The sequence below is a fragment of the Orcinus orca genome, chromosome 6 (genome assembly GCF_937001465.1).
Source record: "Orcinus orca chromosome 6, mOrcOrc1.1, whole genome shotgun sequence".
Taxonomy (NCBI): domain Eukaryota; kingdom Metazoa; phylum Chordata; class Mammalia; order Artiodactyla; family Delphinidae; genus Orcinus; species Orcinus orca.
Window position 1 is genome coordinate 14,749,921 of NC_064564.1, and position 26,770 is coordinate 14,776,690.

Here is a 26,770-nt window from a genome sequence, read left to right on the forward strand (position 1 = left end):
TACTTTGATGGAGTCGTCACAACTTTGCAGTTCTTCAGCTTTGCACTTCCAGAAACTTAATCATTTCATTTCACTCAGAGTTGATTAGCCTCTGAAGACTGGTTTGGGCTAACTAAACTCCCAGGATACTGACTGAGAAACAAAAATCCCATTTAATTACTTTATCCTGAGATATCTGCGTAGCTCCAGAACTAGGGTGGTTCATCTGTCTAGGACTCTCTGTTCTGGGCAGCAAGTCCACTTAAAGAGATCAAATTATAGGTAAGAGGTTTTTGATGAGCATAAAATTAAAGCAGAGATGGTTTAGCCCCTCTCAAGAATTGTTTCTATCATGCTTCGGTAGCCTGAGCAAATTGCCTTTGTACTTTTGAGAGAGAAATTGATCTAAAACAAAAAAACAGGGATATTATAATCTGGTTTCAGTTTAGTATTGAGAAGTGCTTGATCTTCAGGCTTTACTTTTGGTAAATTCCATAAAGATCACTCTGCTAACCCATCTCCACCCCACCCCACTCACATGTATAGTAAGCACACTTCACTGTAATGAGAGGAAAGAAACTTTACTGCTTCTTGTATTCTTTGTATTCTGCTCTTATATTTATTTTGTTCAGTCATTCACTCATCAAACACTTAGAAAAAGCCCAACCAGTGTTTTATTTATAAGCTTTTAAGTGGTCCCTGTGGACCTAAAAGTCCTGCTCTTTTAAGAAAACACATGATGTTGTGCTGGTAGGATGGAAGAAGAGACAGCAGAGCTCTGGCATGATGTCAAGCCCTGGGAAAAAAGTTTATTAAGCACTCAAGTGTGATAAGAACAAAACAAAAAAATGAAATCTTTTAGAAAGTACTTATTAAGCATTTAGACTCTGAGAACTTGACTTTGATAAATTGGAAAGCCAGAAAAAACAGAACTAGTTCCCATTGGGTTTCCTTATCCGACTTATCCTTAATCAGCCAATAATCCTAATGGCTTTGAATGGCTCTGTAAATGCCTCTTTAATTATGGCCTCAAGCATAAGGAGAGTTTTAGGGAAAGCTGAGTTAGACAAGATGTTAGGAGATAGAAGGAAGTAATGAGGAAGTGACTGAATATCTCAAAAGAGTAAAAAAGGTGTTAGCGAAAGAAATTTGGGGGTATAAATAGGAAATTTAGAGGACTTCAGTCTCATTTGTTCATTAACTACCAAGTGCCTGGCATTATAAGTTTTCAGGGAAATGCCCCCCAAAGTTTAAGGCATAGTCCCTGTACCCAAGGAGCTTGTTGAGCAGAGATTACGTACTAAGTGGCAAGACTCAAGCTGGGTTTGGCCGGTTAAGCAGGGTTTGAATGAGGGAAGAGATCGCTCCAAGATAAGAGAACATTGTGGGCAAAAACATAGCAACATGGCATGATTGAGAGGGGACTGGTTTGGTTAAAATCAGCCAGTGCACACCAGGAAGGAGAGAAAAACATTGAAAGCTAACCTTGTACAAAAGAATATTGAAAGTTTCTTCTTTTGGAAAAGCCAACAATGCATTTGACTAATTCCTCATTTAAATCTTTTGTCTAGCTGATAGAAAACTTATCAAAATTGTTTGTGAAAACATAGTCACCAAACCTGTGTGATAAAGGAAACCTCTAACATTTCCAAAGAGAGAAATGACAAATAATTAGTTTTAGATCTGAAAGCAGTGTAGTCAGTATATAAGGTGCCAGAATAAGATACCCGAAGAATTTAAGCATAGAGTGAAGGGGAGGAATTCATAGGCACTGAATATCATAGATATATAATGTTAATAATATATATTATATATACACATATGTGTGCGTGTGTGTGTGTGTGTAATTTCTCATTTGCTGTGGTCTTCAACAGTTTTTGAAGGAAACATTTTACCCTCAGTTTAGATATATGAAGGGAAAAAAGAGGGTAGGTAAATTATTGAATATTGCAACTAAAGCAACTAAATTAGGTATGAAGACCAACCTTCTACAAATGTTCTGTACAATTAGAGTTTGTAAAAATGTCCTTGATGAGACCTGAGAAAAGCCCAGGCTGAGTTGAGGTATTAAAACACTGCCTCTGTACTAGAACATGGCCCAGAACACTTCCTAACTTATTAGTAATTCTGGGTCTCCCACCAGGCTGCCCTTATCTCAGGCTCCACCGGGAGGATCCCATTCTTGGCTCACTCACGCGGTGGTTGGCAGGATTCAGTTCCTCAGGGGTGGTGGGTAGCCGAAGCCTCCCTCGGGTCCCTGTCACATGGGCGTCTCCTCAGAGCGTCTCACCACGTGGCAGCTGGTTTCATCAGAGTGAACAAGAGGGCAAGAGAGAGACTGTGGACGAGCAGGAAGTCTTGGTCTTCTGTAACCTAATCTTGGAAGTGACATCTTGTCACTTTTGTCACAGTCTCTTCACTAGAAGCAAGCCGGTTGGTGCAGCCCACACTCAGCGGGAGGAGCCCAGGCAAGGGGGTGAATATGGGAGGCGGGGAGCCTGGGGAACCCTGTCAGAAGCTGCCTGCCACCAAACCCTAAGCTGAGCAGGTCAGACTTGACACCAGAGTCATTGGGACCTGCTTGGCCTTCCTCTTCCGGCTCACCGGTCTGTTCCTCCCTGGCGTTTTTAGCACCTCGGCGCACACTTACTGGTGCCCTTCAGATAAAACAGACATATGGATCAGCGGAACAGAATAGAGAGCCCAGAAATGAACCCACACACCTATGGCCAGTTAAAGAACGTGGGTCTAATCTAGCTGGTGTGCGACTTATTAGCTCAGCCTCGAGCCAGAGGTGTCTCAGTTGCAGGGCCTTGGCAGAGCTAAGGGCAATTAAAACAAATCCAACTGAGATGAAAGATGTGGTTGGGCTGCGTTGTTATTCACCACCCTCCCCACTCTAGCCACTCGCATGATAGCCTTCCAGCTCTGGTGTAAACGCTTCTGCTCCTATCCAGCCCAGAGTAAGAAGTCTTTATTTTTTGTGAGGGGCAGTCCTAGGAAGCCCAAGCCATGGGGCTCCCTGATCTGGAGGAATTTAAAGGAGGAGCTAAAGCAGGGGAGTAATATGGGTTCTTCCTTCAGCCCCTCTAGAGCAGTGCCTGGGCCACTCAAGTTCAGAGTCATTGCTGCTCATCAGAGTAAATCACCTTGGGTGATTTCAGCACAGTCACCTGTACTGAAGTCCACTACAGTATTGTTGGAAAATGCATGTTCTGGGGCCACGATGGCTGTGTATATTGGAGATGGTTGGAGACAGTCCTTACTCAGCATCTGTTCTGTGCCAGACGCTTACGTGCATTGTATCATTTATCCCTCACAGAACAGCTCTAAAAAGGAAGTGATACTCTCCCTGTTTTACAAACGAGAAGACCGGCTCAGAGGTGAAGAGGCAGTGCTGAGATTTAAATCTAGACAAGTCTGTAAATCCTCCACTTTCCCCATGATGTGCCTCTGAGAGAAACCTCTCCTTCCTCAGAGTGGGTGGCAGAGAGTTGCAGGGGTGCGGAAGGGGAGAGAAGCGGTAGCAGCGGCCCCTGCCAGTAACCTCCTCCAAAGAGAGCTTCTGTGCCACTTCCCTGGCTCTGAGACTCGGGCCATCTTCCCAAAGAGCACAAACGATGTGTACCTGACCTAGACGAGTATCTCAAGACCTGAGAAAAGGTGACAGGTGGTCTAGATTTTAAAGCAGGGGTGTTGTGCACACAAAATATGACGAAGAGGACTGTGGTGGAATGTTACAGGCTTGAGGGAGCCTGGCGCCACGAGAGCTGTTTATAGCTCAGTATATAGAATGTAGGCCAAGGCAGGACCTCGATAAAGAAGGCCTTATAAAGTCATGCTAAGAGTCTTGGATTTTATCCTGAATGGAATGGTGCACTGTTAAAGTGGAGGAGGGGAGTGTGTGTATGTGTGTATATGTGTAGATTTGCATTTTCAATATATCCTTTAGGCCCTTCTGGGAGTGAAGGCAAGTGTGCAGGCAAGGATGACTCATGGCTTTCCACATCTCTTTTATTGCTTTGTACTGTTGTAAAATTTTTCCTAGACTTAAGTTCCTTGTGAGCACAGGCCTTTATGTTGTACCTGTTAAATCCCTTACAGGACTTAAATTCTATGGCCATAGTCAGGGCTAAGTAAATATTTATTGACTAAATATTGTAAAACCTAAAGCAATTCACTACACATAGGACAGATAAGTGACATAAGAAAATCCTCAGATAAGTGAAATAAGAGAATCTTCACCTGTTTATGCAGAAGGTAAAGAGAAGAGTTGTTGATACTTTGTTGCTGGAGAAACAAAGGTGAAGAGAATTGGAACATCATGATCTGTGTGCTATTTTGGCTAAATCTCTATTCCATGTTTATATGACCAGGAGCATGCACTTCACTGGCCATACAACATTGTTACGATTTTTTTCTTCTTCTTGCACAACTCTTTGTTTTCCCTTGAGTTAGTAATTATCTTGTTTGCTTATTTGCTTAGTTTTCTGTGTACATATTACTAATTTATCTCTAACCCCTCCCGCATTTGTCTAAGTCTCTCCTCAGTATGTTCAAACTCGATGGGTGGTCTAACAATTTTACCTTCTTGAAAAGTCATCTCCCAGAGCCTTCACTCTTGCCCTGCCTGGTGTCAGCTGCTCTTGGGCCTGTGGCATGGCATTCAGTTTAAAACTTTCTCCACTGTGATCCTGAAGATTTCTCATTCTTCTCTTAGAAGCTCTGTTTTCTGGGCCTTTCTTTTTTTTGTTTACGCCTTCATTTTGCAGGGCACATCCTCCAACAACTCCCAGAGAAAGAGCGCATGGGAGGTAAATTGTCTGAGACCCTGCACGTCTAAAACGTCTTCATTCTACTCTCACGCTCTGATAGAAATGTGAGTTAGATGTAGTTTTCTCATAGAATTTTGAAAGCATTGCTCTATTTTCTTCTGTCTTCCAGAAATGCTGTTGAAAAGTCCAATGCTATTGAGTCTACATCTTCGATATGTATCCTGTTTATCTCTCTGTGGACTTTTAGAATCTTCTCTTGTTCTTAAAGTTTATGATGATGTCTCAAACCTAAAGACAGTTTACATTCATGTGTTGAGCTTAGTGGGCCCTTTCAATCTAGAACAGTGGTGGCAACTATGGCTAAGTCTCTGTTTTATGGCCACATCTGGCCTGCCAGTGTTTCTATAAATAAAGTTTTATTGGCACACAGCCAAAGATTTATTTGTCTGTTTTCTTTATAATGTAAATATTTTCCCAGAATATATCTGGTGTTAATTCTTCTAGGTCAGTATTTTCAGGTATGCAATGTGTTCTTTCAGTGTATAGTTTCTTTTTATTTCACAGTTATGGTTTTTATTATTCTGTTCCCTTGCTTGGATTTCTGTAAGGAGCTCCTGTTATCTGTATGTTGTATCTTCTATATTCTAGACTTAATAGAATACACTATAGCATAATCTGGTTTGGCAATTTCATTGTGAAACCCCTGGTGTGGGTATCTTTTCGTTGAGTTTTTTCTTTGGTGCTGATCATATTTTTCAGAGAAGCTTCTTCCAGTCTCCTACCCTGCAGGGTATAAGCCTAACTGATGGTGTTCTGATCTGAGGAAAGGAAAATTGTTACTCTCAGTATGTAAACTTTTGCTTAAGGTGACTGCCTCTAATTGTCAATGGTTTCTCCTAGTACGGACTCTCATTTTTATTCTCTCCAGAGAACAATCTGGTGACATGCCCGGGAGGGGAAGGGTCAATTGCTGAGCTATATGGAATAGGTGAAGAGAATTGGAAGGTTCTATTTCTTAATCAGTTTTTTCTAGGCATTTTCTTTTTTTTTTTTTAATAAATTTATTTATTTATTTTTGGCTGTGTTGGGTCTTCGTTTCTGTGCGAGGGCTTTCTCCAGTTGCGGCGAGCGGGGGCCACGCTTCATCGCGGTGCGTGGGCCTCTCACTGTCACGGCCTCTCCCGTTGCAGAACACAGGCTCCAGACGCGCAGGCTCAGTAGTTGTGGCTCACGGGCTTAGTTGCTCCGCGGCATGTGGGATCCTCCCAGACCAGGGCTGGAACCCATGTCCCCTGCACTGGCAGGCAGGTTCCTAACCACTGCGCCACCAGGGAAGCCCAGGAATTTTCTTGTGTTTAGGCTCACCTTCAATCTCACTTCAAGACATACCTATTGTTTCCAATTGCTGAGTTTTTGTGGGTTTGCAGTATAAATTAAGTCACTTGAATTGAAGTTTCCTGGGTCTGCTAAGTCAGTTATCATTTGTCTTTTTCCTTTCCACTTTCTAAAATGCTGTTGCTATTCTCTCTTCTCTCATCTCTTTGTCTGAAGTGGTGTGTGTGTGTGTGTGTGTGTGTGTGAGAGAGAGAGAGAGAGAAGCCCTTTACTGTTGTTCAGTGATAGTTTAGGAGACAGCACAGAGCTAACGTACAGGTTCAGTTCTCCAGAAGGCCCTTCACCTGTACTGTACAGAGAATCTCAGAGAAGTCACTCTTCAGGCCTATTCTTGATTGTGTTCGAGCAAATGATAACATGTTTTTCTAATGACACATTTTTGTTTGTTTGTTTTAGTGGATGCTCCTGATGCTGGTCTGGAAGGTTGAAAAATGTTTTTTTTTTCTCTTTTCTATATTTACATGAAAATAATTCACCTTCAGGCTAAATACATTGTTTACCTTACAGGAACTTTATTTTTGAATTTAAAAAGTTTGTGTTTTTGTGCTTTTTTTATTTTTTTCAAAGCAGTTCCATGCATTGTGGATCAGAAATTTCTGCTGGCGGGCTTCCCTGGTGGCGCAGTGGTTGAGAGTCCGCCTGCCGATGCAGGGGACACAGGTTCGTGCCCTGGTCCGGGAAGATCCCACATGCCGCGGAGCGGCTGGGCTCGTGAGCCATGGCCGCAGAGCCTGCACATCCAGAGCCTGTGCTCCGCAACGGGAGAGGCCACAACAGTGAGAGGCCTGCGTACCACCAAAAAAAAACAAAGAAATTTCTGCTGGCTACACTGGCTGAATGTGGAAATCATTGATTTTCACAAAGATGAATCCTGACTAACATTAATTGCAAACTCCATTTTGAGGGCAGTATAGGAATTTTTTTTCCTTTCTTTTTTGCCATGTTTTACTTTAGTTTGTCCATCAATGTGCCTTTCATCTTTTAAAAATACACCACAGTGCAAATGGCATGTTCTGTAGCTTTTTGTTTTGTTTTGTTTTCACTTGGATCAAATGGTTTTGACAGACAGAAAAAGATTTGTACCACCCTTTCCTTCGTTAACAGCTATTGTAATTTCTTGGAACTTGATTTTCACTTGGGCAGTTAAGAAGACAACGCTTGTTTTTTGCATCAGTTTTTTTCTCTCTTTCTCTCTCTTGTGTGTGTGTGTCTGTGTGTCTGTGTTTGCACACGCGTGTGTGCAGGACCAACCTTCAGGCTTATGACTTGTGGAACCTTCTCTTAATTTAATGTAAAACAGAATTCAGTGATTAGCAACATCACTAAAAACTGACCCAGTCTCTTCTCATGAGTCACTGACACCTGTTGAATATGAATGGTCCAGTGTCCACCCTGGAAGATGCTACTAGGCTTCACAGTTAAGAAGCACAGAGGACTGGTGACCGCCCTCCCACCCCCGCATCACATGCTTGGGACAGTGCCAGGGGTTTTCCTGGCACAATTTGATGCCCAGTGCCACGAGCTTGGGTCTGCTCTTGGGGGGACCAGGGGTCCTTCCTTCTCCTTAGTTGCTTTATGGGCATTCACTCAGTGAACCCAACTGGGTGCACATCCTGACCTTTTAAACCTAGAGGTTGGGCCTGATCGATGGTTACTTTGCACACGTGCCTTCTAAGTGCCGGATGTGTATCCCCGTGGCATTATCGTTGCCGTCCCTGTGGATTCAGCCACGGGTTTCTGACAAGCTGGAGGAAACAATGGTAATTTTGGCTTTTTCGGTTTTGTTTTCAGATAATGAAAAGCTTTTGTAAAACAGCTGAGTGTCAGTATGATTTCTATGGCTTCAATCTCCTTTAAACATAATATTCTTAAGGGTCCAAAACAAAGGAGGGGGGAAAATTAAAAAAAAAAAAAAAAGAAACAAAGAAAACCAAACCAAAAAAAAAGAAAAATGAAATAAATAATAATAATAAATTGCTGGTATTGCCACAAATCATTAGAAATCTCCTGACATGCTGAAACCAAATGGCCGTAAGTTCAAAACAAATCAGTGACTTGTTTTTAATTTTTCGTGGTTTCCTTTTGTTCTTTCTGCCCCTTTGCCGTCAGATTGGTGATGTTATTCAAACAGGACCGAATCCCCGCCAAGTGCAGGATCGACCCCGCCACCTCTTTCATCTCGTCATCGCTCTCGGGGGGCTTTTCCGTGCATCTCTTTTTGAGAGGCAGCATGTCGCTGGGGATCTTCCTTGCCTTGGCGAAGTGCTGGTGCTGCTTGTGCTGGGACACATAGATGCTGTCCCCCAGAGCATCCTTGGCCTCCTTCGGGCTGCATTTCCTGTCATCCTCCTCCGTCTCGCTGTGGCTCTCGTGGCTCTGGAAGCTGCCCTCGCTGCCATTCTTGCTCCCCTTGGTGGCAAACTCGTAGTGGTCGTTGGCCAAGGAGGAGGAGATGGAGTCGCTGGCGGGCGAGGTGCTCCTGGCACTGAAGGACTTGGCACTGCTGTAGTTGTCATCCTCCTTGGGTCTCCACTGCCCACTAGGGAGCCACAGGACGGCTCGCTCTCCGTCCGCATCCGGCAGCTGGTGAGGCCATTCTTCCCGGCTGCTGTCATTCCAGTGGGAGTGATTGGCAACGGCCAGACTCCAGGAAACAGGCCCCGGCTCCGAACCCGCGTTCCGTTTTGTATCACTCTTGGAGGAACTGCTTGTATCTCGGGGAGTATTCAAAAGCATCATGGCACTGGCAGCATCAACGTCAGGATCTTGTAGAAAGGCTCCATTTCTCTTAAAGAAGGTGCTGTCTTGCTAGAGGGGTGGACCTGATGTGCTTTGTTATGCCTGAGTAGAGGCGGGAGGTGTATTGAACACATTTGAGTGTGGGTGATAAGGTGTCTTTTTCAAAGCCTGAATTAGACTTTCTTTGTCTGTACTCTGGATTAGACTTTGTACTCTGTACAATGACCCTTTCCCGATACTCTGACTCCTCTCTTTGTCCACTTTCTTAAAACACTTATTCAAGGACAAATTATGTCTCACTGAGTTTTTCCACCCAGTAGGTGCGTTTGCAAAATACGGAAAATGTTCCAAGATCCAGTTGTAGATATCCTTTCCCGGCAGGCGCTTGGTTGGAGAGTCCTCAATAGCCATAAATATGAGGCAGCTGAAGGAGTAGGCGGGCTTGCAGTTGGGGTTCTGCCTGGCATCATAGGGCATGTCGGAGTGGGCAGGGGATGGGGGCGTGTCATCGTCCAAGTCCTGAACGGGGCTGACGCTCTGCAGGACCGAGTCCCCAAAGCTCTTCAGCAGGTTCTTGCTCTCGTGCAGCCAGTTCAGGTTGGTCAGCTCTTCATCTTCCATGGCCCCCTCTTCTAATCGGATGTCAGGCAGAGAAAAGTCGAGGTCATCGTCTTCCTGAAGGGCCTTGGAGAAACCGCTGCCCCGGTAACACTGACTCAGCCCACCGGAGACACTAATTCCTGAGCTTTCTGGTTTCTCACTGGGAGGCATGACTGGACCCATTTACGTGAAGGCTCCTGGCTGGAGCGGGGCGCGGAGGCTCAGGGGCGCTACTGCCCTTCAGCAGGAGCCAACAGACTTTCGCAGGCGCCCAGCAGGCATCGCTTGGTGGACCAGCTAAGGACGCGAGGGGCGGGCTCAGGCGGCAGGGGCGCGGGGGTCGCAGCGCGGCATGGGACCTGCAGCGCGCCGCGTGTCCTCCCACCGGCCCCGCGCTCTCCCCACCCCGCCTACGTGCAAAATATGTTTTATTTTCCGCTTTCTGCGAAGCCTCAGTTGTGTTTAAGCCAGTTCTTTTCTATAGCTTTGCAGGCCCACAAGTAATGTTTATTTCATTTATCTTTTGTGAACAGGGAAGACAATGTGAGGTGTCATACAGAAATGCTCTATATTAAGATGTATATGATAAGCCCCAGAACAACCACTAAGGAAATAACTAAAAAAAAAAAAAGTAACAAATCAAGAAAGGAATTAAGAGGCTATATCAGAAAATATTCACTTACTGTTTTTAAAAAGTAGTAGGGGAGGAATAGAGGAACAAAAAAGATATGTAATATATAGAAAACTAAAATTAAATTGGCAGACGTAAGCCAACTACATCAGTAATAACATTAAATGTGAATGGCTTAAGCAATTCAATCAAATGACAGAGATTATCACATGGGTTTAAAAAAATAAAGACAAAAAGAAGACCCAGCTATATGCTGGATAAACAAAATAGAGGATAGAAAAACAATAGAGAAAAATCAATGAAACCAAAAGTTGATTCTTTGAAAACATCAACAGAACTGACAAACCTTTAGCTAGATTGACCAAGAAAAAAAGGAGAGAATACTGCAATTACTAGAGTCAGAAATGAAAGAGGGGAGAGTACTACCAACCTTACAGGAAAAAAAACAATTATAAGAGATTCCTGTGAACATTTAGATATGCCAGTAAGTTGGACAACTTAGACTAAATGGACAAATTACTTGAACAGAATCCTCTATAGGTAAGAACTGACTTTATGATACATTTGCAGGCTGCTGCCTTCTCCTCTCAAGGATGCAGTAGAAGTATCAACCTGGAGAAGATGCTATACAATGCAAGAGGTGAACTCTGCCCTTAGTAAAATCCAGCTGGTGGGATATTCTCAGAAAATTGTGAGTGTTAATATGATTTTAAGTGACTGATGAATGCTTCCGATTCATACTGTTGTTCTTTGGAAGGATCCTATACTGCCTTTTTTCTAAGTATCTTTTTTTTTTTTAATTTATTTTGGCTGTGTTGGGTCTTCGTTGCTGCACGGGCTTTCTCTAGTTGCGGTGAGCGGGGGCTAGTCTTCGTGCGGTGGCTTCTCTTGTTGCAGAGCACAGGCTCTAGGAGCGCGGGCTTCAGTAGTTGTGGCTCGGGGGCTCTAGAGTGCAGGCTCAGTAGTTGTGGCACACGGGCTTAGTTGTCCCATGGCATGTGGGATCTTCCCAGACCAGGGCTCGAATCTGTGTCCCCTGCATTGGCAGGCGGATTCTTAACCACTGTGCCACCAGGGAAGTCCCTAGTTTCCTTTTTTAAGCCACTCAGTCACTACAAATCTTGTACTAGTACATAGTGAAAAGATAGAACATCTGTTGTTTTCCTCCATCTTTCCCAGGTTCTTATTGGCACTCTTTCCTAACCCTTACATTCCCCATCGCTAGCTAGCATGTAATGAATCAGGAGAAAGGCGTCTCATCCTGCTTACTTTAGAACAGTGACACCACTTTACGGATTTTGGACTAGTGAAACAGGAAACAGAATAAAAGAGATCAAGAAATAATTTGGCAAGTATAACTTTTGAGCTCTGACCTGATCATGATAAGGGTTCCCATTCCTGTTAACTTGTGCCCAGAGCCACTAAGTACAGAACAACCAAGATATTAATTCCTAACCTGAAAAGGGAAGGAAAAAAAGAAGAAGAAAACCGAAGTATTTGTCTCTTTGGTCTGTTTCATAATATAGCATCTCTGCCTTTTAATGAGTGAGGCCTAGGTGCCTGGTGCCATGTGGATAGACTGAATCTCTCAGAGATGTGACAAGTAAAGACTGTCGGATGTGTCTCCTAAATGGTCTCCATCATCTTTCTGTTTTACTTTAAACTTTCTGGTTCACTTGAAAATAGTTTCTAAGTGGAGAAGAATGTGTCTGTTATTTTTCCCTGCGAACTTATCTGGCATGACTGTACTGCTGAATGCTCATCACACATTCTTATTGTGGTTCTTTTCTAGGAACTTTTTGGTGCAGTCCAGGTGACTCCTTTAAGCTCTGGCTATGCCCTTGGAAGCTCCAACTGGATTATCCAGTCCCATTATGAGAAAGTGTCTTACGTCTCTGGATCCTCCTTGCTTACCACACACCCCCAGGTAATTCTAAATTCTCTTTTAACAGCTCAGCTTTTTGGTTATTTAACCCTAAATTCAGAATGTGTCCAAAGTACCATCAGCTGTTTTTAAATCTTCCTAATTTCAGTTTCTACAAACACTCTTTTTTTTTTTTTTTTTTTTTTTTTTTTTGCGGTACGCGGGCCTCTCACTGTTGTGGCCTCTCCCGTTGCGGAGCACAGGCTCCGGACACGCAGGCTCAGAGGCCATGGCTCATGGGCCCAGCCGCTCCGCGGCATGTGGGATCTTCCCGGACCGGGGCACGAACCCGTGTTCCCTGCATCGGTAGGCGGACTCTCAACCACTGTGCCACCAGGGAAGCCCAAACACTCTTTTTTGTATTGTGGTAAGAACACTTAACATAAGATATACCCTCATAATAAATGTGTAACTGTACAATACATGATTGTTGACTGTAAGTGCGACATTGTATAGCAGATCTGTAGAGCTTACTCATCTTGCTTACCTGAGATTTTATGTCCTCCTGTTTATCAGAGTTAGAGTATTCGTGTCCATAGTTCCTCTGTAAGATCCTGCTGCCTTTAGGTCACCTCTAGGATTTAGAGATTTCCCAACACTTCCAATAACCAGAGCCTGATGAGTGTAACAGAGTTGATCACTTGTTTACTCAATAAATATTAATTACTTAATATTTACTAAGAGCCTACTATGTGTCAAGCGCTCACCTAGGTATTAGAGATTCAGTGGTGACCCACAGACAAAGTCCCTTCTCATTGAATCTGCCTTTGTTGATGTATAGAGAGAGAATGGTGTGCTGAAAATAAATGAGCAACGTAATTCCAGATTCTGACACAAGTACTGAAAACAACAAAGCAGAGTTATATATAGAGTGATGGAGACTAGTTTAAATTGGATGGTCAGAGGAAGCTTCTAGGGACAGTCTTATTGGAACTGAGACCTGGAGAAATGAGGCATGTAAAGCTGTGGACAAAGCATCACAGGGACGTGGCAGATGAAGGGCGCCTAACACCAGAACAAGCTGGGCATGTCTGCAGAGCAGAGGAGACCATTGTGATTGCAGCATACTAAGTATGATCAGGACACGTCCAAGAGGTTAGCAGACACCAGGCCATGTAGGACTTTGTAGGCCATGATGAGAAATTTGGATTTTATTTGAATGTATACACTGAAGCTATTGGAAAGTTTTAGGTAGTCATTCATTATCAGTCACATTGGCAAGCACCTAAGTGCATAAATATTGTTATAAATGTTAGTTATTCTATTTTAGGTATTTGTAAAGAATTTATTGTTCATTTCATAGATCCTGGTTCTTTCCATGTTTGTAAAGGATGGCAAGGGAGATTAGATATTGTTAGTTAGATATTGTTAGTTAGCCGGTGGATGGGTGGATGGATGGATAGATAGATAACTTGGGGGAGCCCATGTCCCATTTTAATATAGGAAAAAGAATGACTGCTGTAAGTCCAGAACAGTAGGATTCTTCTGAGCTGCCACTCTGCATTGTTTTTGTACCTTTTTTATAATCAAGTTTCATTTCAAGGTCTAGAGGGAACAAGTGGCTATTTTTTCCTATAGCTAGCAGAATTCTTGGCCTTTCCCGCTTATTGAAATCAAAAGCCCATCAATGTCATCCTAATCTGCTTCATTGAAACAAATTTTTTATTGGCAGCTTCTATCATTCCTGATATATTCTCCCATAAAAGACAGAAAGATTACTTGGCTGCCAACTCTTCCAATTTGTCCTGCCTTTGCAATACTATTGATGTAACTTCCAGTAAATTATACTTACAAGGTCTGTAAATTTAAAGGGAAAATAAGGTCTTGAAAGTAATGAGCAGCATACCTAAGTAATTAATTTTAATTTCTAGCTGGCAACCTCTATTGTATGTTAAAAAGAAAGTAAATTAGATTTTATTTTACCCAGATAATTGGATTCTATATTGAATTAGCAGGGATAAGGAAAGGTTTGGTTTGAAAAAACTTGATATTTTACTTCAGAGGTCAGCACACCACCTGTTCTGGTAAATAATGTTTTGTTGGAATACCGTCACACCCATTTGCTTCATGGGTTGTTTGTGGCTGATTCCACCCTATCATGGCAGTTATACTTTTCGACTTTATAGAAAAGGGCCAATCACCGATCGGCTTTAGTAATGGAACCCCATGACCTAGGAAGAATGTGGCAGGCAGCTATACTGATCTAATAAGCATATGGAAATGAGGCTTTGGATTAAGCCTGTAACAGTAAGAATGGAAATGTAAGTTAAAGAAACATTGGCAGATCTTTAATTCAACAAACATTTCTTGAATAACCGCTGTCTTCGGGGAAGGAAAAATACAAGTCAAAGATCTTATAGCCTGGACGACACTGAGAATGATGATAATGACACTAATCCAGTTGACAAGGAGGAGTTGGCGGGGGTGGGGAGGCGGCTGCGGTCATTAGTTTCAGAAGGGGGTGGTGTGTGTGATGAATAGGAATTAGAACATTGGACAGATGGAAATGCAGAGCTGGAAGCTGGATTTGAAGGCAAGCCTGGAGACAAATTGGAGAGCCATCAGATTTTTTTAAATATATAACATGCTGAGGATTAAAGACTGAGCTGTGGGAAACAGTGGAAGGAAGAAAAATGGTGTTGAATAAGAATGTTTGGAGAATTGAGGCCAAAAAAAGTACAGCATCCCAAATGGAAAAGGAAGAGAACTAGCCTTTACTGAGCACACCGTCTCAGTATTAATTTCTTAAATCGATCTAATATTCAGCAACCATGGTGAATTCTCATAGTAATTCTGCTATTTATCTGTTGATGGTAGTATCTGCAAAGAAGTAAGAGTTTTGTCACTAAGCTTCCAATCCTTGTATCTTTTCTTTTTCCCATCTTGTAACTAAGCTCTCTAGTTCCATGTTAAACAGAAGTGATGATAGCAGCATCATTGTTTTATATCTGATTTTAAAGGGAACGCTTTCCTAGTCTCTTCATTAAATATGATGCTTACATGTCTTTATTTGTCAGGTTAAGGAGTTTCTCCTCTGTTCCTAATTTTCTGGTTTTTTAAAACCAGATATAGGTGTTATTTTTATCAAATACTTTTTCTGAGTCTGTGAGTTAATCATGTGATTTCTTTCATTGAGACCATTAATGTAGTGAATTGTAATGTTAACTTTTCTCGCATGTAACCATCCTTGCACTCCTGGGATAAATCTTACTTGATCATATAATTTATTCTTTTCAAAATACCTTCCTGGAATCATTTGGTCAGTATTTTATTGAAGTTTATAATCTGTATCCATAAGTGAAAAATGGACCCATACATTATTTTCTTGTGCTATCTTCATTTGTTTTTGGAATCAAGGTACATTAGTCTCATCAGATGATTTGGGCACCTTTCCCTCTTTATCTGATGGCCAGAAATTTACAAGATAGGGATTATCTTCTCTTGAAAGTCAGATTCCCCATAAAATTGTCTAAGTGTGGGATTACCATTTTAATTTTTTCATAGCTATTGAATTATATTTTCTGGGTCAAAGGTATGCCAGTTTTGCAGAAATTTGTCCATTTTTCCTAGGTTTTCAAAAATCATACACATGCAATTATATGTGTACAATTTATATTTTAAACTTTTGTGTAATTCTATTTTCATTCTAAATTTTTTTCATTATGTCTTTTTTTTTTCCCCTTGTTCAGACTTGCCAGAGGTTTGCCTACATTACTGATTTTCTTCAAAGAAAAATTTTTGCTTTCAGTGGTTTTTGTTGTATTTCTATTCTCTGTTCTGCCCTTTATTATTTCCTTCCCTTGGGTGTACCTTGCTGCATTTCTTTTAATACTTAGCTCATTTGTTTCAGTCTTTCTTTGCTCTCCAATAAGTATACTTAAAGCTGTCAGTTTCTCTCAGTATCATTTAACTGTTAAATGTTGATATGAAGTGCTTTGTCATTCATATCTAAGCATATCATAATTTCCTTCTTAATGTTCCTGATTTAAATAACCAAAGGTTATTTTATAGTATACTTTTGTTTGTTTCTAGTCTATCCCAGTATGGTTAGACTTAGCGTTAGACAAGACTTTTGTCATGTTATACTTACATTTCAGGATTCTTTTCTAATTTTCTTTTACATTATAATAAGAGTATACTGATTCTTTGAAATTTGTTTGGCTTACTTTGAAACACAATCCTTTTTGGTATATGTTCAACATATGTTGGAAAAGACTGTGTATTCAGTGCTGAGTGAAAATTTCTTCTGTATGTATTTATTCATTTGAGTCTGTTGTGTTTTTAAGTCTCCTATCTTTCCTTAGCTACCAGTTTCTGAAAAGGATGTGTTATTTGTTGATTTATCTATTTCTCCTTATAGTTTTACTGATTGTTGCTTTTTATATTTTTAAGCTGTATACTCAGGAGTATATATGTTCATGTGATCATTGTGTCTTATTGATCAATTATTCCTTCTATCAGGATGTTTTCTTTTTTTTCTCTATCAAAACTACATAAAAAACCAGGAGACTTTTTCCCCTTCCATACTTGCCTGCTAGTGTTTTTCATCCCTTTTTTTTTTCCCACTCTTTCTGTGTCCTTTTCTACTGAATCCCTTGTAGACAACATAGTAAGGGAATTTTTTTTTCCTTTTTCAATCTGGAGAGTCTCTTTGATTAGTGAAACCGTTTATGTTTCTTATAATCACTATTGTATTGGGGGCTTATTTTTGCCATCTTCATGTTTTTTTGTTTACTTCATTCTTTTCCCCATGTTTTCTTGCCTTCTTTTAGAAGTCTAAATTTCCTTCTGCAAGTTTGAAGACATATATATCTTTTAACTTTTTATTTTATATTGCAGTAGAGTTGATTTAACAATGTTATATCAGTTTCAGGTGGACAGCAAAGTGATTCAGTTATATGTATACATGTATCTATTCTTCTTCAAATTCTTTTCCCATTTAGGTTGTTACATAATATTGAGTAGAGTTCCTTGTGCTATACAGTAGATTCTTGTTAGCTATCCATATACATTTTATTTTTATTCTTCCGGGTTATTCCTTCATTTGTCCTTCCTGTGAGTATCTTATCACTGTCTGTATCTCTCCCTCCAGAGCCACACCTTCCTCTTGTCCCTCCCATCTTTTTCCTCTTCCTTCCTCCCACCTTCCCCCCCGCCCACCATTGTCAGTAGTGTCTAGAAATTTAGTCTCATGTTATTTAAAATATACGTAGGGTGGTGAATATATTGCATACTTAGACAACAGTGAACTTTGTTCATTTTTTTCTTCCCAACCTTATTTCCCATAAATCTCATAAGCCTTCGAGATTTACTCTTCTTTTTTCAAGAATACTTGAGGAATGTTCACCAAGAGGTAAACCTTATGAGGCCATGAACCACTAAGAACATCTTAGTAGATGGGTGGTGGCTATCAGGAAGAATGAGGCTAAAGATGTTTTGAGAGCAGGAAACTTCTCTCCATTTGGGAACTTCTGCCTTAGAACAGTGGTTCTTAACATTTTGTGGGTCATGGACCCACAAGCCTGGTGGTAAGAATTTGATGAGAACTTTTTTTTTTTTTTTAAATCTGCACACCTACACAAGGTTTTACATTTATTTTCTGGAGACTGTGAGTTTATAGAGCTCAGAAGCCCATTGTTATTCATCAGGTTAAGAATCCCTGACTTAGAACTTTGGAAAGAATCTTCTTTTTTGTAAGAAATAAATTTTTTTTAATTAATTGAGAATTTCTACCCAATCAATTCCCTGAAGCTTCTGATGTTCACAGTGGGAATTCCTTCTTGCCCTTGGGATTGGAGGAGGCTGGTAGCTGGCATGAGAGAACGTTTCCTTCTACCCCACACTGCCCATATTTACTCTGTCTCCCCTTCCTATCCTTCTCCCTTTGGAGTTCAGGGAGATGCTCCTCCTGGTTTGTTTTCCTGAGGTCTTAAAGACTTTGGCAGTAATAAATGTAGATTCTTCCCTTAAATCTAAAGAAAATATCTTAAATTTGGAGTCCTTGAATCAGGTTTTTAGAGCTCAGGCAGTTGCTTGGGTTGTTTTGCTCTGTTATTTTTTTTTATATTTTTCTTCTTCCCTCTGAATTCCCCAAATGTTTTGTTATTGTTTATGCAATTCTTTAATCTAGATGCTCTGCAGTAAAAGGTTTTTTTGTCTTTTTGGTTTTTCTACTGTATTTTATTTTATTGTAATAAATCAGTGACTTGCTCCAAATCTTCATGTGGATGTACATGTTAGCATTTTTCAGCTAGTCCTTAGTCTTCTGATGGAAATATCTGTAGGCTGCTACTTCTTGCTCCAGACCTGGCTTCATGGGGATCTTACAGTCAATCAGGTTCAGTCCTTGGGAATTTTCTAGGAGTGTCAGAGTTACCCTGGTACAGAACTGGGGGGTTAAAATCACATGGTTACCCTCATGCACAGAGCAGAGCTGGGGATGAAGGTCAACACAAAGACATTGTCCCGCATCCACAAAACTCATGTTAATATAGGTGGTTGAGGCTTCCTTTGCTCCCCTGGTAACCTGGTCCCCATGGAACACCTGGGCTTCAATTCTGCAGTCCCTTCTGTAGCATCAGAGCCCACTGCGTGAGAGCCAGGCCTGGGCTGAGTGTTGACCCGTCAAGAGGGGGCAACCTGAAACTGTCACTTCTCTGGGCCTCAGTTACTCTACGGAGACCAGATGACTGACATTCTTCAGCATCACATCTCTGTACAGCTAGCTGTCCCTGGGATATGTCCACGAAGGGCCCACTCTTCCTGGGTAAAGGACACAGCCATGTCCCCGAAATGTTATTTAGGAAAAATGTCTGGGACAAACCACAGCATACAGTCCCTTCCTCAGCTGCCAGGGCTGTGGGCAGGAAGCTTGTTCCTGTCCATGGGTGCAGCCCCAAGTTGTCCCAAAGCCTCGGCCTCCTCAGGTTGGTCCTGAGGAAGCAAAGCTCTGTCCTCACTGGCAGCGTAGCACCAACCAGTAAAAGTTAAACTTGATATATTTGGGGGCAGGAGCGGTGAGGAAGCTGAGCTACACACGGTTTGTGGTTGGTTTGGAGAATGGGGCTTAGTAAGCAGATCCCATGAGGCGAGGGGGGAGAGACTGAACAACTTGCTGGACTCCTGTCTGTTTCTTTCCACACTTGCTGTTTGTTTCTTCTCTGGCAGACAGCTTCTCTCTGCAGAGGATTTCCTTCTCTCAAAAGTAATATATGCTACTTACGTGCATTCACTTGTTTATTCCTTCCTTCCTTCTGTCATCTAGTCTGTTGTATTTCCTAAACCCCTGCTTTGGGCACTGAAATGTGCTAGGCTGTAAGGGGAGCATAGATGGGCAGGTGCTGGATTTACACAAGTTACCATAGAGAAAGAAGATGAGTGCCACAGGGCTTTTCTCCAGGGTACAAGAGATTGATCCTTTCAGATCAGAAATCCAGGGAAGTACCATGGGATTCAGAAGTAGGGTGCACCCCTTCCTGTTGGGGATTAGGAGACCTCTTGGAAGAGGGGGCTTTTAATTGGCCTTAGAAGGCTGGGTATGATGTGCTTCATGATTCCAAATATACTTCCTACTTTCTGTCATCAAAGAAGCGTAGGTCATTGGGTCATTAACTTTTTCACGGATTCCTCCTTTTCTGCCTTTAAGCAAATCAGAGGGGTTTTTTTTTTTTTTTTTTTTTGCGTCTACGTTGCTTGGGACGTTTAGTGTGACCCAATTTTTTTTTTTTTAACATCTTTATTGGAGTATAATTGCTTTACAATTAGAGGGGTTTTAATATGGAAAAAGGCTTTCAGAAGACTGTCTCATCACCTGCTGCCGTAGCCTCTCTCTTAACCATGATGAGATTTCTCCTGTTCACCTTGTTCAACTTGGTCTGTGAACATTACTTTCTCATCTTTTACCTCCTGGATTTATTTCACATCTCTAGCTCAACAGTGATCAGTTTCTGGTCAAACTTAACTTTTTCCGTTTTCCACAGTATCTCACAGCTGCACCATTCATCAGTCTCTTGTTGACATTCTTTTTAGTCTAGGCTTCTGTAGCAATCTTTTTGTTGTTGTTGTATTCCTCTTCTTGCTCTACCTGATCTTTTGCCATATTACAGGGTGAATGCACCATAAACTTAACCTTTCCCAAACCCCTGAGTTTTACAGGTAGGAAGCTCTTCACTGCATCTTGTACTTCTCTTGTCTTTGCCCCTCTCCCACGTTCCTTACAGTGTCCCTCCAGCCTTGGCCCTAGACCCACTTCTCTTTTCCTCACTCCAAATGAACTGACATTTCTGTTACGTACTTTGATGAAGGTACCTAGCAGATCTCCATATACATCACATGCCACTGTTTTATCTTTAAGCTCAGATTAAATCATTTCCCTACCCTCAGAACACCTGCAGCTTGCCGATGCTGGACTTATTATTGCCTCCTTATTCTTTTAAATCACTGCATCTGAATTTCCCTTTGACTGCATTTCTGACTTCAGATTTTGGAGCATGTTAAAGTCTACTTTCTCCCTTGTCCTGTATATTCAATCCATTCCCCAAAGTATGTTAATTGTTTTGTATGATGTGTAGATCTGCTTCTTCCAGCTCCTCAAATGCCATGAAGTTGTAATTTTTTTCCCTTTGTGTCTGTCTGGGCTGCCTTCAAAGTGTTCTCCGTCTGTTTGGTCTCACTCCCCTTCCTTCAGCTATTGTCTGTGTTTATTGTTTAAAAATGTCATCCTCCGGCTTGAAACCATTGACTCCTTATTGCCTAGCCTATCAGTCTTCACAATTCTGACCTTTTAGGCCCTTAACCAATAATACTTTCTCTCTTTTTCCTAATTTCTTTTCTCAAATAAATCCGTTTGGCATCTACAGGCTGCCTTCCCCTGCCCTCTGCCCTCCCTGGCCCTCCTCCCGCTGTTGACATGCTTATCTCATGTTCCTGACTTGTAGTGCCTGTTTCCTAGCATGGAATGTTCTCACTTTGCTTACCAGAATGCATGTTCTTTTCATGTGTTCATTTATTCAGTGAATGTTTATTTACTGTTTGCTGTGTGCCAGGCATCTTGCCAGGAAGTAAGGATACAAAGTCCTTGCTCTCAGGGAGCTTCATAGTCCCATGGGGGACACAGACAGGTAAACAGGCGATTACAATTCAGTGTGGTTGGTGCTGGGATAGTGAGTCTTGGAGGCCATGAGGGCACATGTAGGAGGGACGTCTTGGTGTGGGGGGTTTGGGGGAGAGGGGTGTCACTCAGCCATTCCAAAGTCCGCCTGAAATTGAGTCTTAAGTTCCTTAGCCAAAGAGAGAAAGAAAACTAGAACCAAAACTTCATCTGCCAAAAAACCATATACAAGTAACCTCCCCTGGCCTAGTGCAGCCCTCTAGTCTGCATTCGTCCTGGCACTTAGATACTCAGTGCAGACTCAAGAAATTTGAATTATATTTTTTATGGCTTTTGGGAAAATCCTCCTTTTTGATTATACATACTTGTTTTCTCTTCAACTCAGTCATAAGCTTCTAGGGCCTAGAAACTGGATCTCCTTTTCCTCATGCCCTGTGCAAAGTGTCCAGTAAAAATTAATCAGCAGAGGGGACTTCCCTGTGGCACAGTGGTTAAGAATCCACCTGCCAATGCAGGGGACACGGGTTCAATCCCTTGTCTGGGAAGATCCCACATGCCGTGGAGCAGCTAAGCCCGTGTGCCATAACTACTGAGCCTGCACTCTAGAGCCCACGAGCCACAACTACTGAAGCCCATGCACTCTAGGGCCTGAGTGCCACAACTACTGAGCCCACATGCTGCAACTACTGAAGCCTGCATGCCCTAGAGCCCACGTGCCACAACTACTGAAGCCCATGCGCTCTAGGGCCCAAGTGCCGCAACTGCTGAGCCCACATGCTGCAACTACTGAAGCCTGCAGGCCCTAGAGCCCACGCACCACAACTACTGAAGCCCGTGCCCTCTAGGGCCCGAGTGCCACAACTACTGAGCCCACATGCTGCAACTACTGAAGCCTGCGTGCCTAGAGTCCTGCTCCACAGCAAAAGGAGCCTCAGTGAGAAGCCCGCACGCTGTAACTTAGAGAAAGCCATGCACAGCAACAAAGACCCAACACAGCTAAAAAAAATTTTTTAATTAAAAAATATATATATGTATAAAAAAATTAATCAGCAGAGGACCAGCACAAAGACCACAGCATCCTTGGACCTAGGCTTTTTCAAAATTTTATTCCACAAGTTTGATTGTGACTGTCAACTTTGTAAGGTATTTTTATTTGATTCTTGGACACAGTGGAATTTTCTGTTTTTGTGTGTTTAAACAAAATGTTCCCACTTCAGGCACTCAGCGAGTGACCACTGACACCAGTAATATATGCATTTGCTCTTTGGTGGTGAAATGGAGATGGTGGTGGTGTCAGCTTGGTTTGGAGAGTGTCACTAAAAGCCTTTTAAGACTACTTTTTTTATAGTAGCCCTGGGAATCCACAAGAAATGTCTCCCAAGTTTTAGTGCTAAAACTATGAACATCTAGTCTGACTTGATCATGAAGTATCTCAGTGTCCAGCTCAGTGGTAGTCATGTTGTAGTACTGCCTTTGTTTTTTATTATGGGCATTTAATTTTCAAAGGAAGGCAGTGGTAATGGCTGAGGTTCAGAGATGATAATGTTTTCAGTGCCAGAGTTTTCTCCCCACTGAGTCTTTGTTTAGATCAGCAGTCCTTAATTAACCTTTTGGGGGTCATGGCCCCAAATGACAACCTAATTAAATCTGTGGAAAAATGTATACAGGCACACAGAATTGTGTGTACCATTTCAGGAGGTTCCTAGGCCCTCTGAACCCCCCATCAGCCCTGTGAATCATTAGTGGCTTGTTCTAATAAGATTCTTATAAAATTGTTGTGCTTTTAAGCTGAATATGCTATCCAGTGAAGCTCGGTCCTTTTGGTCACCGTTCCAGTTTCCTTCTGCTTGGTGTGTGCACACAATGAACGTTCCCAGACTCATTACACATCAGCTGCTATAAACCTCTGTACTTTACTTCTCCTTTCCTCCTTCTCTGGAAACAATGAACGTATATATATATATGTGTGTGTGTGTGGTGTGTGTGTGTGTGTGTGTGTGTGTGTGTGTGTGTGTGTGTGTGTTGGAGAAGTGCAAATAGGTAGGTTAGTTCTGCCTGAGAAGAAAAGCTCTTACACGCAGTGTTATGGATCTGTGCAAATAGGAATTAGAAGCTACTCATTGTAATTGTCACAACTGTACTTCTCCTTTATTCATGTGAAAGAAGTATTTTTCAGGTTATAAAGCAACTTATATAACCACACTCATGTCATTTTAAAAAATAATGAAGCCCATATATCCTGTGTATATAAAATGCTAAAGGATGATACATCAAAAGGCATGTATACTCAGAGATAGCAATGCAGATGGTAGGTGTTTGCTGCACTGCTATTTGAAATTTGCGGGGGAGGAAGTCTGGGTGGAACAGAAAGAAGAGGGATAAGCCTTCTCAGTAAACGGTGTTTCTGACTTTTTTCTTCTGATGTTCTGGTGAGTATGTTAAATGAAACTGAGGAAAAGATGCATTACAAAGTGAAAACATTGATGAGCTCTCCAGCATCTCAATCCATGGGCCTTCGTTTTTTTCCCTTTCTATTCCTCTTATTAAGTACTTTTTAAATTTTTTAAAATTTTTTTACAATTTTTAAAGGTTACTTTCTATTTACAGTTATTGCAAAATATTGGCTATATTCCCCATGTTGTACAATACATCCTTACATGGGCCTTCATTTTTGTTTCCAATTTTAATCCTGATTTATTTGGAAAAAGTAATTAGTATTTTTTTGAAATGCTCTGAAAACAAAGTTAAATTCAAAAATAAATCCTCCTAAGGACCACACAATAGTACACCATAGGACTTCATAGGCTACGGGAAGATCATGTGTCTTAGCACATGAGACTCTCAGAAGCCACTGAAGGGAGATGGGTCAAGAAATAGGCCCATTCTATAAGAAACCCAGCTCGGAGGCTTGGCTGAGGTCCAGTGCTGGTAATGGAATTGAAGGAGGCTTTACATTTCTGGTTCCTAATCCAGTGTCCTTCTTTGCTCCTCTGCCACTGACTCTTAGGGAAATGCAGCCCAGCTCTTTGAGTCCCAACTTCTGTATTTTCAAAATGTACCCTATTTCATGTACTTGGCAGAGCTGTTTTGAGAACCAAATTGTATAGTGCAGTGGTTCTCAAGGCATGATCCCCAGACCGGCAACAGGACCATCTCCTGGGAGCTTGTTAGAAATGCAGATTTTCAGGCCCTCCTCAAACCTGAATCGGAAGCTCTGGGGGTGGGGCCCAGCGATCCACCTCCAGGTGATTCTGTTGCATGCTCAAGTTTGAGGGCCACCAACGATGTGTGTGAGATAGCCTTTTGAAAAGAGCAAAGCATTATAGAAATATAAGATAATGTGCTTATTTTTCATTGAGGTAAAATTTATGTATAGTGAAACCCAAAGATCTTAAATGCACAATTCATGCATTTTCATATCATGTCATCACCATACCAAACAAGACATAGAACTATCACCCCATAAAGTTCCCTCCCATGGGTCCCCATCCCCCTTGGGCAACCGCTGTTCAGTGATAGACTTTTTGTTAGAGGAGGTGAGATGATTTGATGATGAGTTGGACATGGAAAGAGCAATAACTGTATTCTCCTTTACTACTTATATCTAACCTTTTCTTTTTTTAAATTACTAATCATAGTTCTCTGTGGTTTTTCAGCCCATGGACCAAGCTTCTCTCAAAAACAGCGATGTTCTCATTCTGACAGGCCTTACCCAGATTCCCACCGCAAACCCAGACGGCATGGTGGGAGAGTTCTGCAGCAACCTGGGTATGTATCCAATGCAAATCTTAAACAAGATAAAATGTTTTACATTTATTTTTTGGTACCTTGATTCTGTGGTATTTTTTGTCCCTTTCCTTCACATTCACACCCTCTGATGCCCCCTACTACGGCCTTTCCCCCCATTTATTCCCACCCTTTCTGCTCATCCTTCAAAGCCTACTGTTGTCAACAAAAGCAATTCTTAAGCAACTTAAATCTGAAAGCACAATAGGAATGGTGGTTATAACGGTAAATTAGAATTTTTAGCACTTTATACAACAAATGCTCAACATTTCGCCCACTTGAGCTATGTAGAAACTCTTATTCTTCTTGTTTTCTGGTGGGATTTGGGAGTGGGTCAGGGGGGCTTATAGAGTAAGCAAAGTTAAAGAAGGAAAGAATCATATCTTTGCTTTGCAAATAATAACACAGAAAAGACTGTTGATACTTTGAATTCACAACAGTGATACAGGTGAAACAGTTGTATTTCTTTCCCCACTATTTGGTTGGTATAATTTTTTTCTTCTTTTGGGGGAAGACTGAATTGAGAGACTTGTTGGGTATTTGCTACCTGGAAGAAATGTATGTTTCTTTGGATATAATTGTCCGTAAAATCTAGAAATGCTGCATTTCTTTTAGAAATGTGTAGGTTGCGTATTGTCTTAGCTTAGGCTACTGTAACAAAATACCTTAGTATAAGCTTTAAACAACACTAATTTCTCATAGTTCTGGAGGCTAGGAAGTCAGAAGGTTGCCAGCATGGCTGGGTTCTGGTGAGGGACCCTCTTTCTGGCTTGCAGATGGCAGCCTTCTTGCTGTGTCCTCACTGGTGAAGAAAAGCTGTTCTGGTGCCTCTTCCTCTTCCTCTTCTTATAAGTGTGCTAATCCCATCATGGGGGCTCCACCCTAATGGCCTAATGGCCTCATCTAGATGTGGGTACCTCCCAAAGGTTCCCCCTCCTAATACCTAATTGGGGGTGAGGGCTTCAATACATGAACTTTAGGAGACACAAACTTTCACTCCAAAACTGTTGCCAAAGAGGAGTTAATGCGCTCAGGCCCCCCATCCCTGGCAACTCTGGGGGAAAGAAGTGGTTGTCATCTAATATTTACATGGAAGGCACTATCCTTTGAAATTTCACTTGCCCTTGCCAATAATCCTAGTCTTTTTTTGTTCTTTGCTGATTTTAAGACAAAGGTAATTTATTCTTAGCTTGGAAAAAGTATCAGACTGGTCTCAAATAGAATCTTTGATTTGTATGTTTGTGTATAATCCAGAATCATGGACTCAAAGAACTTCAGGTCTTAAAGGAACTTTACATCTAATCCACTGTTTCTCAAAGTGGGGTCCACTAACCACCTGCCTCAACATCAGTGAGGCCACTTCTCAAAAACGCAAATTTTGAGGCCCCACCACAGACCTAGTAAGAGAGACCCATAGAAAAGTTGCATTTTTAACATGTTCTGGCAGTTTCCATGCAAAATAAAGCTTGAAAACCACTGATCTAGTTCACTCCTCTCATCAGCGATGAGGAAGCTGAGGCCCAGGAGGTTACAGTGGCCTAACTAAGGTCCCATAGCTTGTGACAGAGGCGGGTCTAGAGCCAGGCCTCTTGAGCGCTGATGGCTATCTGGTCTTTTCCGTGGTTCCGTACTCTAGTAATAGCAAGTCGGCCAGTATTCCAGGCACAGCATCCAGGAGAACCTGGATGTCAGAGTTGGGAACATGTAGGAGGAGGATAAAAGTCATCAGAGACTTCAAGTTCTGTACCCAAACGCTGCTTGTTTCAGTCTATGTTGGAAACTGAACAAAAAACAAACTTAAGAGATCTTTGGCCTTTTTTTAGCCAATTATA

General features: G+C 41.8%; 1 protein-coding gene and 1 pseudogene across 2 annotated transcripts in view; one reads left to right on the forward strand and one right to left on the reverse strand.

Annotated features, from left to right (window-relative positions):
* INTS9 (integrator complex subunit 9) overlaps nt 1–26,770 on the forward strand; it is a 111,902-nt gene that overhangs the window by 54,591 nt on the left and 30,541 nt on the right. For both annotated transcript variants that reach the window (XM_033429841.2, XM_004270711.3), the window contains exons 7-9: nt 10,690–10,810; nt 11,912–12,046; nt 24,809–24,920. In XM_033429841.2, the coding sequence (XP_033285732.1) occupies nt 10,690–10,810; nt 11,912–12,046; nt 24,809–24,920 (368 nt within the window). The remainder of the gene's footprint in view (nt 1–10,689; nt 10,811–11,911; nt 12,047–24,808; nt 24,921–26,770) is intronic.
* On the reverse strand, nt 7,709–9,794 carry LOC101286881 (forkhead box protein N3-like; annotated as a pseudogene).